The 15,331-nt window shown below is 27.9% G+C and overlaps 3 protein-coding genes across 13 annotated transcripts in view; 1 reads left to right on the top strand and 2 right to left on the bottom strand.

Annotated features, from left to right (window-relative positions):
* Positions 1–15,331, top strand: part of LOC142328050 (uncharacterized) — a 104,149-nt gene that overhangs the window by 56,887 nt on the left and 31,931 nt on the right. For 4 of the 11 annotated variants that reach the window (XM_075371510.1, XM_075371506.1, XM_075371504.1 and 1 more), the window contains 2 exons: positions 12,506–12,638; positions 13,059–13,208. The gene's annotated coding sequence lies outside the window, so the exon portion shown is untranslated. The other 7 variants (XM_075371503.1, XM_075371507.1, XM_075371511.1 and 4 more) reach the window with 7 other exon arrangements.
* LOC142327587 (uncharacterized) lies at positions 819–4,021 on the bottom strand. The gene is made up of 2 exons (XM_075370764.1): positions 3,865–4,021; positions 819–1,231 (listed from the first exon to the last, which is right to left on the bottom strand). Exons 1-2 carry the CDS (start codon positions 3,918–3,920, stop codon positions 889–891), a joined length of 399 nt encoding a protein of 132 aa, XP_075226879.1. The 5' UTR covers positions 3,921–4,021; the 3' UTR covers positions 819–888.
* On the bottom strand, positions 1,933–3,570 carry LOC142327831 (uncharacterized). The gene is made up of 2 exons (XM_075371169.1): positions 2,403–3,570; positions 1,933–2,216 (listed from the first exon to the last, which is right to left on the bottom strand). The coding sequence occupies exons 1-2, from the start codon at positions 2,905–2,907 to the stop codon at positions 1,933–1,935; spliced, it is 789 nt and encodes a 262-aa protein (XP_075227284.1). The 5' UTR covers positions 2,908–3,570.

Raw genomic sequence — 15,331 nt, forward strand, 5'->3', positions numbered from 1 at the left:
TCTATAAATAATCGCCATTGTTCTGGTTTATGTTCGCACCTCAGATTTCAAAATTCCATCAATATCTGTGGAAAAGGCCATATTAACCTTTGAAGAAATGAAAGGTAGTAAATGTTTTTTCACGATTGTGATAAATAGATGTTTTGACATTTTCCTGCAATCGATACCATTCCTGTAGTCTAGAAGCTAGAAGCTCTGCTTTCTTTCATTTCCATCTGAGAAATTAGGTGGGTGGCAAGTTGTCCTCAGCATTTTCACTAACTTTGTCCATTTTTAAATACCCGATCCTTCACTTGTAAGATTATCTTCTGTTGGCCTTTTCAGAATAGGTAAGGTTTCATCATGTCATACAGGTCTTGGGAAGCTGATAGTATACTGGGATATGTGATAAATGTTTTGTATTGGATGTATGATCAGCAACCTATGAGACAAAAGTAAGTCTGAAATATGATCATTGGTTTCATTTCCGTAGGCACAGCAAAAGGTATTGAACTTCTTTTTCCAGTAACCCAAGCTCTAAGGTCAGTTGCGTAAGTTGAACAACTATGTGGAGCCCATGGTTCATCTTGTTCTCCAACTGAGCAACCAAAAGTTTATAAGCTTTTTTAAATTAATGAAGTCATAGACCTACTCTGAGATTTCAATATAAATTGTCCACAAATATAACAAAAAACATTGCTGTTATTCACACACTTTCGAGAAGACATGTTGTAACATTGACATAAAGTGAGTAATATTCACAGTTGTTGTTGTTATTTTTATACATCACTCCAGAAAATTATGAAACGTGGAAGAGAAAGAATAGTACTACTGATATATTGTTTTTTTATTATTTATTACAACATTTTATCACTCATAATGTAATAGAATAATTATTTCAAATCAAAACTATAATGAAGCAAGCAATAAATTAACAACATCTATGTCATACAAATATTTAGAAATAAAATATATTATGTCATAATTAAGAAAAACACATTTGCATAAGTGATCAGAATGTTCAACATTACAACAATTATTCTTGGGGTCATATGATTTAATGATTCTGTTGGTTATAATTAATCTCTCTAAAGTATTTATTAACTGTCTTTTACTTAAATCAATCTGTAATTTTTTTATTTTCATAATAATAATATCATAATAAATTGGAAACAGTTGTTTAATTTCCTCATCATTGTAAACACAAAAATTATCAGATTCTGATATTAGATTCATCTCATATACTGATAATCTACAACAAAATTTAAAAAATGATAAATTATCTACTACATTTACAGATTCCATCTTATTTAATTCAACATTACAATGATTAATAAAATCAGTATAATCTAATTTTACTTGAGAGTATCTATCCAACTCTTCAGGAAGAATTAAAAGTAAATATTTTACAAACTGTATTATTAACTGTATTATATTACGATTAAAGGTTGTGTTTTGTAATAATTTGTTGTGACATATTATTTCTCCATATGTGTTTCTTGCAGTAACATCAGCATTACCGTATATAATTAACACATTGATAATGTCTGGTAAAAAAGCAAAGTTAAGTAGTTTACTCAACTCAGAATATGAAAATTTTGGATAACATTTTTCTAACACTGCTTTGATAAGTTTAATTAATCTTTTTTGATATGGAACATACATCGGAACATACATCAATTCCATTCGAAGGGATTCATCCAAATCATTTATATCTAAATCACTACAAAATAATATTTTTTTCAAAATAAATATCCGGAGATGCTGTAAAAATATTGGAAATTAATTTCTTATCTTTCTTTATTAAATGTTTATGATCCATGGTAAGCAAAAAAGCAAGTTGGAAATTATAACAAAATAATTTAGATAAAAATGTATCATCTCCAGCATTCTCATTAATATCTTCTTTACAATGTAAAAGTTCAATTATAATTTTTACATGAGCGATACTACCTAGAGTATAAAGTAAAGGTTTTTTTTTTCAGAAAGATTTGCCAAATAGTTATGAACACTAGCTTCATTATCTAACAGTAACACTGCAATTTCCTCATCATAAAAGCCTTTTTTAGAAAGTGCATAGCATAAAGCTGTACGACCATCTTTATCAATAGCATCTATATGTGCGCCACTTTGAATTAATGTAGATATAATTTCTAATGTAATATGTTTTTTACCGTATAATATAGCATACATTATTGGCGTTAAAACTTTGTTATCACAAATATTTACATCAGCACCTTTCTGAATCACAAAACTCACATGCTCTTTATTATAATTAACATTTTTTTATATATATAATAAAAGTGTATTATTATTTTCATTATGTGTGTTTATGTTCACACCATTATCAATAAGTATTTGTATCATTTCTTTAAACATACGAGAATGAACAGCATGTTTTAAAGGTGTCAATCCATTATTACCGATTACGTTAATATCAGCTCCATGTTCTATGAGTTTAATAATGATATCGATATCACATTTATACTTTATAGCATAAATTAGAGCTGAATTTCCTTTGTTATCAGTTGCATTCACATTGTCTACATTATGTATGGCATTAAAAATAATGTTTTTATTCATATTTAATTTTATTGCATACATTAAAAATGTTTGACCATATACATCTCTTATTATTTTATCCTTGTTTCTATAACTAATATGTTTAGTATAACTAATAAGTTTAGCCATAAATTTATCATCACTCTTCTTCACAACTTCTATGCGGAACCAAATCCGATCAAAAACATTACTTGTTTTACTATCAGCTCCTTTATTAATAAGTAAATTAACTACATCTTGATCATTACAATAGATAACAGCATAACAAAAACTTGTTCTGCCATTTATATCCACTGCATTTACATCGGCTCCTGCATTAATCAATCTAGCGATATTGTTACTATTTTTATTTTTAATAGCATACATTAAAGGAGTAACTCCATTATAATTACACTTATTGACGTCTGCACCTAAATTTATTAATTTATTGATTATTTCAACTGTATAATTTTATTTTTATCGCATATGATAATGGTGTCCATTCAAATTCATCAATCACAATAACATCTGCACCATTATCAAGAAGTGCTAATATAATTTCCTTATCTCTATTAAGCTTTAAAGCTATTAATAATGCTTTATCATTTACTACAAAGTTAAGGTATTTCATTTCATTTCATTAATGTTTGCGCCATTATTAATGATTTCTGTAATACAATCAGCACAACAATTATTATTCAGCGCCACATATAGAAGTCGATTACATATTTTATTCATTGTATCTATTTCGAATTGATTATAATTTAGTACATCTATAAACTGTTTAATTCTACTTGTTTTAGATACTACATTAGTTAAAAAGGTATCATGTAATGTAGTATTTATTGTGTATCGAGAAATATGTAGTCTTCCCTTTACAAGTTCTAACCACAAATCTTCATCTACATTCAATGGTAATGTCCTTAAAGGAAATTCACAATATAAGTTCCTAGCAGCTTTTACCATCAACAATTTAATAACTTCGATATCGTCACCACTGCAAAAGTTACTAACTGCTGCATCTAATATTGAATTACCATCGTAACATATTTCATTAATATTAGCACCCATTTCTAATATCTCTTTTACAAAATTTACATTTCTTTTACTCTTTATAGATTGAAATAATGGCGAAACACCTCTTACATCTATATCGTTAATACTTCCACCTCTATCAATCAATCGGCGTATTATTTTGATATCCATGCCATGCATTATAGCAGCAGTAATAATTGATGGTAAATTATTGGTAATGTCAAAATCAAAATAATCCAATAAAATTATCAACATTTCTTTACTTTTTGTCTTATAAAATAAATAATATAATTTAAAATTTGTCATTACCCTTTTGATTTCATTCGTATTCCTTTCCAATACTTCAACAACCTTATCAACATCATTATTATTAATTCCTTCAACTATATTATCATAACACATCTTTATGTTATGTTTTGAAGGACTTTGAAACATCTTTAATATACTTTTGAAAACTTTAGAACATCTTCCTACTGATTTGATTTTATCTGATTTTTAAATCTGAAAAATGAAATTAAAAATATTTTTAATTTAAATTTATTCTGCATATGATCTAAAATTAAAAATTGTGAATGAAATACTTAAATCAATTTTTTTCCAAATAAATGTGAATAACTCCACTGATACATTTAAACTATAACAATAAAATAAATAATGTCAGGTTAACAGTACAAAATAAATCATTCACATCGCAAAATATTTGTCGAAATTAAATCAATAGAATATAAATTATACTCGTAACTAATCGCAATGTTGATTATAAAAGTATGATTAAAGACTAATATCTGAGCTCTAAATTACATTCCTGGGCAAGTAAAAATAACAATTATTACCTATTAAACAACCAGGTATGTAAAAATTGAACAATTGTAGCAATTCAGGAAAATTCTAACGATTTATATGTATGTAAAGACGATCAACTCTTTCCATAGCAGTTTTAATGCTAGATGTTGAAAGTGCTGTGGAAATAAAGTAAATAAAATCAAATAAGGTTTTATCTATAATGTTATATAAAGGGTAAGAGGGTTTGTTCATTTGTTCATACTGATAAAACTGATTTTAAATTAAGTAATGGTAAATTTAGTAATAATGACTATTGTACACAATTAAACAAAAATTAATTTTGTCTACTGCAGTATGTAATGTAGATTATGATTTTGGTCGTTCTCAGACTCGGGCAGTTAATTTAACTTTTGCACATATATACTCAATAAATATTTTCCTATTTCAGGTATAAATAATTCATTAGTCACATCTGATTATAGTGTAGTACTTACATTGCATTCACAATACAAAAACTTTTCATTCAAAGTGCATTGTGCTGTTTTGCTCGACATAACTAATAACCTTCCATTACTTAACATTTGAAACTTCTCATCTTAATCTACCTCAAAATCTATTCTTTGTGGATCCCAAATTTTAAATATCAAATAATATTAATATTTTAATCGGGGCCCGATATTATTTAAATCTTATTTTACCTCGTAAACTTATTCGAGATTCAAGATATCCTATTATTCAAGAGACTAAGTTTGGATATATTCTTAGCGGTTGTCTTCCTACTAAATTTAAACATAAGAATGCTGGTACATCCCTTTTTACAAGCAATAATAACTTAGATCATTCAACTATACTTGATTTTGATGTTTCAGTTAATGAAACTTCTACATACGAAACACACTTCCAACTTCATACCACTAGGAACAATCAAGGCAGATTTATTGCCTCATTACCACATAAGTCTGATAAACTCCAGATAGGTGATTTCTTCATTAACATTAAAAATAGGTTCTTATATCTGGAACGAAGATTATGCAACAATTCTAATCTTAAATCAGAATATAACACCTTCATCCAAGAATACTTAAGATTAGGTCATATTTTATTACTTAATTCTGACGCTTTATTAACTAATGAATCGGACATATATTACTTACCTTACCACCCAATATTTAAGCCCACAAATCTAACTACTAAAATGCGAGTTGTCTTCGATAGTTCAGCTAAAACCTATAATGGTTTATCTCTTAATGATACACTATTAGTTTGGCCTGTTGTCAAACAGGATTTATTCTCAACAATGCTTAGATTTAGAATCCATAAATATGTCAGATACTAATTTTACATCTGTTCTAGCTACAACATATATTTTTTATTAACTTCAGTATGAAACTATGATGATTTAATGTATTAACTAATTCAATGTAATTTTAAAAGTAAATAAAGGAAGTGTAAATTATTCATAGTTTATTTATCTGGCAATTACTTAGTGTATACTATTACCACTATCAACGTATTACACCACTGGAATGGGTGTACATTCACATTACCCGTGATAATTTAATCAACTATTCGGGCAAATCTGTATATACACAGTACAGTATTAAAGATGATCCACTCATATATTTGATGAGAATGTACCCTTGTCAACAGTTTAATGACAGTGTCAACCGAACATTTAATTATTGTCAGAAGAGTCGTTGAAGATGTTTTTGCAATACTTACTCAATTCAGAACATATAACCACCAATTTTAATCAAAATCAAAAAATGGGGGCAATATAGTTTTGGCAATTTATGTTATACAGAGAGGTGCAAAAGTAGGTATACAATTATTATGAACTACTGCACTATAATATTAATATACATCTGTTATTGTTCTATTCTTTTGTTCTGTTACTGTTTTCTTTTTTTTCAAAACATCACTGCTTAAATCATGGCTAGTAATGTAAGCAACGACCAATATCAGTGAATAATCAAACAATACTGGAAGACAGAGAATACTGAACAAGCTCAACAGAAATGGGCAGAAGAATTCTATACACCTACTAGTAGACTATCAATTTACAGACGTGTGATAAATTTGATAAAACTGGGTCCATCAGTAATATGCCAAAGAGTGGCCAGAAAATGAAATGTTACTTGCTCAAGCATTTACTCGAAGCCCAAATAAAACCAAAAAGAAAGCTTCTGCTTAGTTAAATATTTCCTATAGATCTCTAGTTCATCTAATGAAATGTTTAAGTTTGCAAATGTATCGGCCAAGATTACTTCATGGATTAACAGAGGATAAGCCAGATTGCAGTTTAAAATTCTGCAAGACACTTTTAAATGGAGAAAGACAAGGTGATGTCATCATTCAAAAAATTTGTTGGCATAACTATGACTATCACTCAACAGATAACCCCCATTGCCTTTCACCAGACCTTACGGCAAAGGACTTTTTCTTTTGAGGTGATATTATTTTCAAGAAATTATAAGATATTATTGTCAAGAAATTAATAACAGTAACGACTTCTGTGTCAAAGTTTGCTTGAGTGTAGAAACTAGACTACAGGAATGTGTAAATGCTGAAGGGCGGCAATTTGAATACTTAAGAGATTGCACTTAATTGCATTAATTGATTTAATTACAGTTTCTATGTCATCCTTACTGTGACTTCATAAAGGTATTGTTTTCATAATTAAACCTTCATACCTTTTTTCTTTTTCCTGTTTAATCTCCAGGAATTACCTACCGTTCAGGTAATACTTCAGAGGATGATATGTATGAGTATAAATAAAGTGTAGTCTTGTACAGCCTCAGTTCAACCATCCCTGATATGTATGGATAAATAAAACCCAACCACCAAAGAACACTGGTATCTCATGATCTAGTATTCAAATCTGTATAAAAGTAACTGCCTTTACCAAGACAAACCTTCATACCTTCTATATACCTACTTTTGTATTCCTCTGTATATAGTTTTATAAAAAATTACACTAAAATTACGAGCAAGTTCCAAGAACTAAAAAAAACAATGATACCATGCACATAAGTAAATAAAAACTGTACGGTTGCTGGGAAGTAAACAAAAGATGCTTTTTGTTTAAGAGTGAATTTTAAAAGTAAATAAATATATAATCTTAAATTTGATCGCAACATAATATATATTATGTCAGTATAAGATAAAATAAATCATAAATATTAAATATAAAAAAAATTATAAGGTTAACAAATTAATGTTACAGTAAATATGCTAAATGTAAAAAATTACTACAAAATATATCGCACTTCAGATGTTACTATTGAAAATCATTTCTTGTTCATACTTATAAATATGCTGAACGGGATGCAGATTTGTTATTTTTTTGTAATTAATAGTAAAAATGTCTGAATAAAAGAAAATTAAATTCAAAAACTGGACGAGTGTACAGCATGACAAGAACACCATACTTAAAAATCTATATTTATAGGCAACTGTAAATAAATCACATTGTGAAAAAATTTATGAATCTGTATTCCTAAATTAATTTTTATCGGATATACGTATGCAAATCTAGTAGTGTCTATTGGGTTCTGTTAATCTTTCACATAAAAACTACTCAACTGATTAAGCTGAAATTTTTTATGAACACATTTTTTTTATACTTGCAAAGAACATAGAACTCGCCATATCAAATTAGATGCAATTTTAATGACTTGCATAACCGATTATGTTCTTTGATGAAATTCAATTTGAATATGGCCATATAGTTGGGTTAGATAAATTCAGAAAATGCTTGGAGTACTAAGACTGCATTTTCTACATAAAAGATCTCTTTGTCTTTTAATGGCTCAACCAACACAAGTACTTTACATTCTTAGTGCATATGCAACACGACTGGACATGAACCTGCCTCTGGTAACTTGACTGAAAAGCATAAAAAAAATATAGGTACTTATGTATTAACGCCACCGCAGCTACAGCTTTATTTAAAAACAAAGTAGTCAATCGGATTTCGGTGGAAAATGAACAGTCTCTGTATTAATTTTAATAAATGGTTATTTATGTTTATTTATTTTATAAATATACCATTTTACAAATATAACCAAACTTAACCTATGCTTGCTAACCTTGACTAATTAACACCGTAACTTTTTGAATATTTATTTAATAAATTCAGTAATTATTGCAATTATTTATTATTTAAATAATCAAAACACTCCTAATTAGTCAAGGTTAGCAAGCGAAGCGAGCGTAGGTTAAGTTTGGTTAAATTATATTTATAAAATAAATAAATATCAATAACCATTTGTTAAAATTAATAAAGAGACTGTTTTGAATCTATGTTAAACTCTATATCGGCCCATTTTCCACCGAAATCCGATATTTTATATATATATACAAAATATCTTTCTAATTTAAAAAAAAATTTAAACTAATAATTTATGAAATTTTTAAATGTATCTTCTGAACTGAAGGTTGCAAGTGTTACACCCAGCAACAAAAAGAGTACATTTTTTAAAAAAATGTTATAAAAGAAAAATAATAATTAATAATCATATTTTAATAAAATATTTTAACTGTTGTATGTAAATTGAAATATCCCTCTAGCTACATGAAATCACAAAATCATTATCCAGAAGGGTTCCCCAGATGTACAAGGAGATGTAGGCCCAACTTAAGGGACTGATTCAGGACATCCAAATATATAAAAATATTCATGAAAACAACTATCGCTCTCCATTTTACTTCTTTTAATGACATTTGAATTTTGGCAATAAGAATTAATGTCTTGAGAAAAGATAAAAGATAATATTTAATGAAATTTATATGTATATACCCAACATCTCTAAATTTCTGTCCTATTTATTACTAATTAATAAACATTACTGAAGAAAGTGAAAAAATTAAAGAAATGAAGAGTAATTTACTTACTATAAGAAATTACATCACAAAATGTAGTTATTGAGAGTTAACATAAAAAAAGTAATGCAGGAAAAAGTTAAAAAGAGTAACACAGGAACATTAAAAGGTAATAGAGGAAAGATATAATGATTAAAGAATTATTTTTTTATTTACTTACTACAGACTGTTTAATGTCTACTGATAAATAATTACCAGAAATGTAATTATAATATTAAAATGTAATATAAATACATTGAAACTGTTGAATCCATTACAATTAATAATTCCAAAGAAAACGAGAAGATATTTAACAAATAATTTATTAATATTGCATAAAGTTAGATAAACTATTAGTTGTATGAGACTTTACATCAATACAGTAGTATTCAAAACCAAATCATGAATCAAAACCAAAAAAATAATTCTATAATATAAGGCATTACTCAAATTGTATTCATAATGGAATAATTGTTTTGTATCAAAATTATAATGATACAAGCAATAAATTAACAATTTGTTTTTCATACAAATATTTAGAAATACTGATATGTCACAATTAAGAAAATTACATTCATATAACTTTTCAGAACGTTGCAACAATTATTTAAACCGGTTTCAATATTTCTTAGGATCAAGTGAATTAATAATTCTATTTGAAATTATACATCTCCAGAATACAAATAAAAATATTGGAAATTAATCTCTATAAATAATTAATTAATCTCTATAAAGCGTTTATTAAATGATTTTTACTTAAATAGATCTTACATTTCTTTATTTTCATTATGATATCATAATAACTTGGAAATAATTGTTTAATTCGCTCATTACTGTAAATACAAAATATTATCTGATTCTGATTTTAGTTTCATCTCATATTCAAATAATTTACAACAAAATTAAAAAAAAAAAATTATCTACCACATTTATAGATTGAATCTCATTTAATTCAACATTACAATCATTAATAAAATCAGTATAACCCAATTTTACTTGAGTGTATCTATCTAACTCTTCAGGAAGAACTAAATGTAAATGTTTCATAAATGGAATATATGCACTAAAAAAGGGGCACTATTTTTTAACACTTTTTCACATGTTAGTTCTCAACTATTATTTCTTGCAGTAACATCAGCATTACCTACATATATAATTAACACATTGATAAGTTCTGAATAAACAGCGAAATGATTAAGTGTATTCCACTCAGAATCTTCCAATTTTACATAACAATTTTCTAAAACTGCTTTTATCAATTTAACTGTTTTCTTCTCATCTGAAATGTACATCAATATTTTTTGATGGACATCATCCAAATCGTTTATATCTGAGCTGCTACAAAATAATTTTTTTCAATATACATCTCCAGAATACAAGTAAAAATATTGGAAATCAGTGACTTCTCTATCTTTACTACATTCTTATGATCAAAGATAAGCAAAAAGGTAAGTATGACATGAAAATGAAATACTCTAGAAAAAATAAAACATGGTATTCACTCTTCTCAATATCTTTGTTATAACATAAAAGGTTAATACAATTTCAACACTCGTACTATGATTTATAGCATAAATTAAAGGTGTTCCCACAAGAATTCCTAAATATTTATGAATACTTGCACCATCACCAAATAGTAAAAACTCAATTTCCTCATCATAAGTCTTTTTTTAAAAAATGCATGGCATAAATCTTTATCAATAGGGTCTTTACCAAAGAGTGGAAGAAATGATACAACTTAACTCCAAATGGGAAAAATATTATTCATGAGCCCTTGGTTGAACCCAAAAAAAAATATTTTTACCCTCACTCCATATCAAGCTAGGTCTAATGAAAAGCAATGAAGAAGGATAGTCCCAGATTTTTGTACATTATGCAGAAATTCTCGGATGTAAATGAAGGAAAAATTAAAGGAATATTTGTTGGTCCATAAATAGGAGAGTTGGTATATATACATAGTTGGATGATATATTTAACTCAATGTTAAATAATGTAGAAAGCGCAGCTTGGGCTTCACTTAAAGACGTTTGCAAAACTTTTCTTGGCAATCAAAATTCGACTATTACCACGATATTCTTACTTCATACATTGCTATAGTATGTAATATGTCTTTTACTCGCATCTGGATTCTTTCCCGGACGACGTAGGTGACGAACACGGTTATCGTTTACTGTTGGACATTAATTCGGGATATGCTTGAGGCTATTTATAAAAAAAAAAACATCGGTGTAATCATTCTAACGTAGGTATGGCCAAACAAAATTTATTAATTGTTGAGATTTTAACTATATTTTACCTAATTTTTTTTTAACCGTATTTTATTTAAAACTAAGGATGATAGAAAAATTTTATTTACAGATCTGTAATGTACGCAAAAATTCAATTCGAGATGGTGAGAAACATTAAAAAATATGTTTTTTCGTCTATCAGTGTTAATTACAATTCACTAAACTACATTTTTTTTGTAGTGCTTCATATCAAATTATAGGTTATAATAAACATAATATAATAAACTGTATGCTAAATCTTAATTGCCATCCTACATTGAATAAAATAACAGTGGTAACATTAAAATCAGTAGTGGTATCTTCACTCGTATTTTATTAGTGAAATACTTGTTTTCATTTTATTGTTTTGGTAGTTTTCAACAATTAATTCAAAATGAATAGATGAAGAATAATGGTAGAGCATGTTGAAAAACTATAAAAGTATTCATATTTATTTCAAATTACGTTTTTCGCATTTATTTGCTTAAGTTGTAGGTTAACTTTTTTTATGTTTTGCATTAATATTTATGATTCTTTTATGAAGTTTTATTTCATAAAATGTTTATTAATTTTGTTGAATAGTTAGTTAATTCATTCATGAATCTGTATACTTTTCTTTATTTCCTATACAGATAAACTTTTTCTGGTTTGTAACTATAACTATTTTAACTGAATTGAGTTTTTTAATGGTTCAAACTTCATTTTAATTATTTGAATTAATCTTAACGTATGCTACGGGGCCTTTTAATTTCGATTTAAGTTTAAAAACCATTTTTTGTTGCATAACCTAATTTATTTGTTTTTATGATAACAGTTTTGAATATGTGACTTTGAATCAACACTGTCCAGTTCTATTCTTTTTGTTGTATTGAATTGTTCATTGTACTTTTTTTAAAATTATTGGTGTTATATTTTTTTCTGCCTGGTAATTTCAGCTAATTAGGTGGACTATATAACTTCTATATTAGTTAATAACCTTTAATAGCAGTTTAGCTTTAGAGTACCTTTATTTCAGATCTGTTTAATAAAATTTTCAGGTGCTCTAAAAGCAGATAAAGAAGGTAATGCAAATTAGTAGAAAACAACTGATAATGACATTTTTGATTGGAAAAGCATGATGATTTCAATAAAGAAAATAAAATTCAACCATCTGGAAATTTACTTCCCCAAGTAAGTACCACCAATCTCTTGTAATTCATATTTGGGTAAGCCTACTTTAACTGTTTTAAAATATTAATGGATTTTTTTAATGATATTTCTAGACTGTCCGCATGGCTTGATGTGAGTGAGTTAGTATTTACTGCTCTTTGTATATGTCATGACTGTGTTATTTACCTTTATTGTAATAATTGGCCTGTGACTAAATTTTATATTTTTAAATCATCTAAAGCTTCCACTGCTCTTAAATATTTATGTACATTTAGTTTTGTTTTAATTATTTTTTTTTGTGTTTAGTAGCGTCTTTTGGTTGTTGGCCTTAGCTTACATACAAAAAAATTCTTTCTTATGAAAAACACATTTAAAATCTTCATTATTATAAAATTTTACCGGCTTTCTAAGAAGTTACTAACATGGTTGATTTTATTACAGATTATACTACAAAAAAACATTTTGGGGATGGTGTATAAAGTGTAACTTTTTATGATATGGGTGATGAAAGACTTATTGAACAATGTTTGGCTTCAAATAACGTAGCAACAGAATGCCAAGTTGTAGACGTCAATGGAACTGCAAATTCAGGTAAAAACTAATTCAGTCACCATGACATTACTTTCTTTCACTTATTTCAATCATTATCTCAGTTCCAATGATAATTTCAAAATTTTTCTGTTGATGGTGAGTCCTGCTCTTTTCAGCACCTTTGGCTCCAAACTGAATACATTTAAAAAATTTTAAATAGAGTATTTATATAAATAACTATAATACAAAATAGAATTCATTTGAAAAGATTTACACCTTTTAGTTAAGTTTGTAAATTATCCACGGCATGAAAGTGACTAACTGATCATTGCCTACTACTTTTATGATATAACAGCCAACCGGTGGGGTAATATCCAGTCTAATTTCTAGCTCTTTCAGCATTCTGATTGGGCACTACCAACTACTGCCATCTGCCTCTACATTTAGAGCTTTGTTGCTGTCTACTCAGCAATAATGATATTTTTCTCTTTTCAAAAATATCAATATGCATTTTCTTTGCATAAAAGAAAATGCATGGGCTGCCTTTACTTCTCTAGCATCTCTGTATTTGTACAGTTTGAATAACCATCAATTGAGTTGTCATGTGAGCTTTAATAGAAGTAAGATATTGATATAATATCTTTACATAACGGAACATGTCATTACATAGGTATGCTTGTGTGAGCACTAGCTCATATTGTTGATATTGTAGAGAATAAACACAGAAAAAAATGTTATGAGTATTCATGAAAAGTGTTGGAGACATGAGAATGGAGAGTTCCAGTTACATTGTCTTTTCTAATTCATTGTTCATTTTGTTTCAAATAAAATTGTCTGTAATAACGATGATGATGATGATGAGCAACCACTGTGCTGTGGTGATACAACTTTCAATATCTCATCTTTGGAAATAACACCAAGCAGGGATGAAACAAATGTGGATATAAATACCCCAATGAAATTAATAATTTCACCTCTTCATTTGTCACTTTATCCACCCATCTGATTTTTTAACATTCTCCTATAGCACCACATTCAAAAGCTTCTAATCTTTTCTTCTCAGGTACTCTAATCATCCAAGTTTACTTCCATATAAAGCGATGCTCCAAAGATGTACTTTTAAAAATCTTTTCCTGACATTTAAATTAATTTTTGATGTAAACAAATTATATTTCTGACTGAAGGCTTGTTTCACCTGTGCTAGTCAGCATTTTATATAGCTCCTGCTTCGTCCATCTTTAGTAATTCTACTTCCCAATTAACAAAATTCTTCTACCTCTATAATCTTTTCTCTTCCTATTTTCACATTCAGAGGTCCATCTTTATTATGTCTACTACATTTCATTACTTTCGTCTTGTTCTTGTTTATTTTAATGCAGTAGTTCTTGCGTAGGACTTCATCCATCCCGTTCATTGTTTCTTCTAAATTGTTTTTACTCTCGACTAGAATTACTATATCATTAGCAAATCGTAGCATCTTTATCTTTTCAGCTTGTACTGTTACTCCGAATCTAAATTGTTCTTTAACATCACTAACTGCTAGTTCTATATAAAGATTAAAAAGTAACGGGGGATAGGGAACATCCTTGTCAGACTCCCTTTCTTATTATGGCTTCTTTCTTATCTTCTTCAATTATTACTTTTGCTGTTTGGTTCCTGAAAATTTTAGCAATCGTTCTTCTATCTCTGTATTTGAACCTAATTTTTTTAATATGTTGAATATTTTATTCCAGTCTATGTTATCGAATGCCTTTTCTAGGTCTATAAATGCCAAGTATGTTGGTTTGGTTTTCTTTAATCTTCCTTCTACTATTAATCTACTATACAGAATTCTAGTTAAGATTTTTGATGCATAGTTAGTTAAGCTAATTGTTTTGTATTCTTCACATTTATCTACTCCTGCTTTCTTTGGTATCATGACTATAACACTCTTTTTGAAGTTTGATGGAACTTAGCCTTTTTCATAAATATTACACACCAGTTTGTATAATCTATCAATCGCTTCCTCACGTGTACTGTGCAGTAATTCTACAGGTATTCCATCTATTTTCCAGGAGCCTTTCCGCCATTCAAATCTTCTAGTGCTCTCTTAAATTCAGATCTCAGTATTGTTTCTCCCCTTTCATCCTCTTTGACTTCATCCTCTTCCTCTATAACAGCATTTTCTTATTCATTTTCTCCAT

This window comes from Lycorma delicatula, chromosome 7 (assembly GCF_047948215.1).
Source record: "Lycorma delicatula isolate Av1 chromosome 7, ASM4794821v1, whole genome shotgun sequence".
Taxonomy (NCBI): domain Eukaryota; kingdom Metazoa; phylum Arthropoda; class Insecta; order Hemiptera; family Fulgoridae; genus Lycorma; species Lycorma delicatula.

Excerpts from the sequence above, each read along its gene's own strand:
- LOC142327831 (XM_075371169.1), bottom strand. The coding sequence starts at position 2,907 with ATGTATGCTATTAAAAATAAAAATAGTAACAATATCGCTAGATTGATT. Across the intron at positions 2,217-2,402 it reads AGCTGATATTAACGTAATCG|GTGCTGATGTAAATATTTGT; the intron begins GTAATAATGGAT and ends TGATTCAGAAAG.
- LOC142327587 (XM_075370764.1), bottom strand. The coding sequence starts at position 3,920 with ATGATGTTGATAAGGTTGTTGAAGTATTGGAAAGGAATACGAATGAAA. Across the intron at positions 1,232-3,864 it reads ATACGAATGAAATCAAAAGG|ATTATCAGTATATGAGATGA; the intron begins GTAATGACAAAT and ends ATTTTGTTGTAG.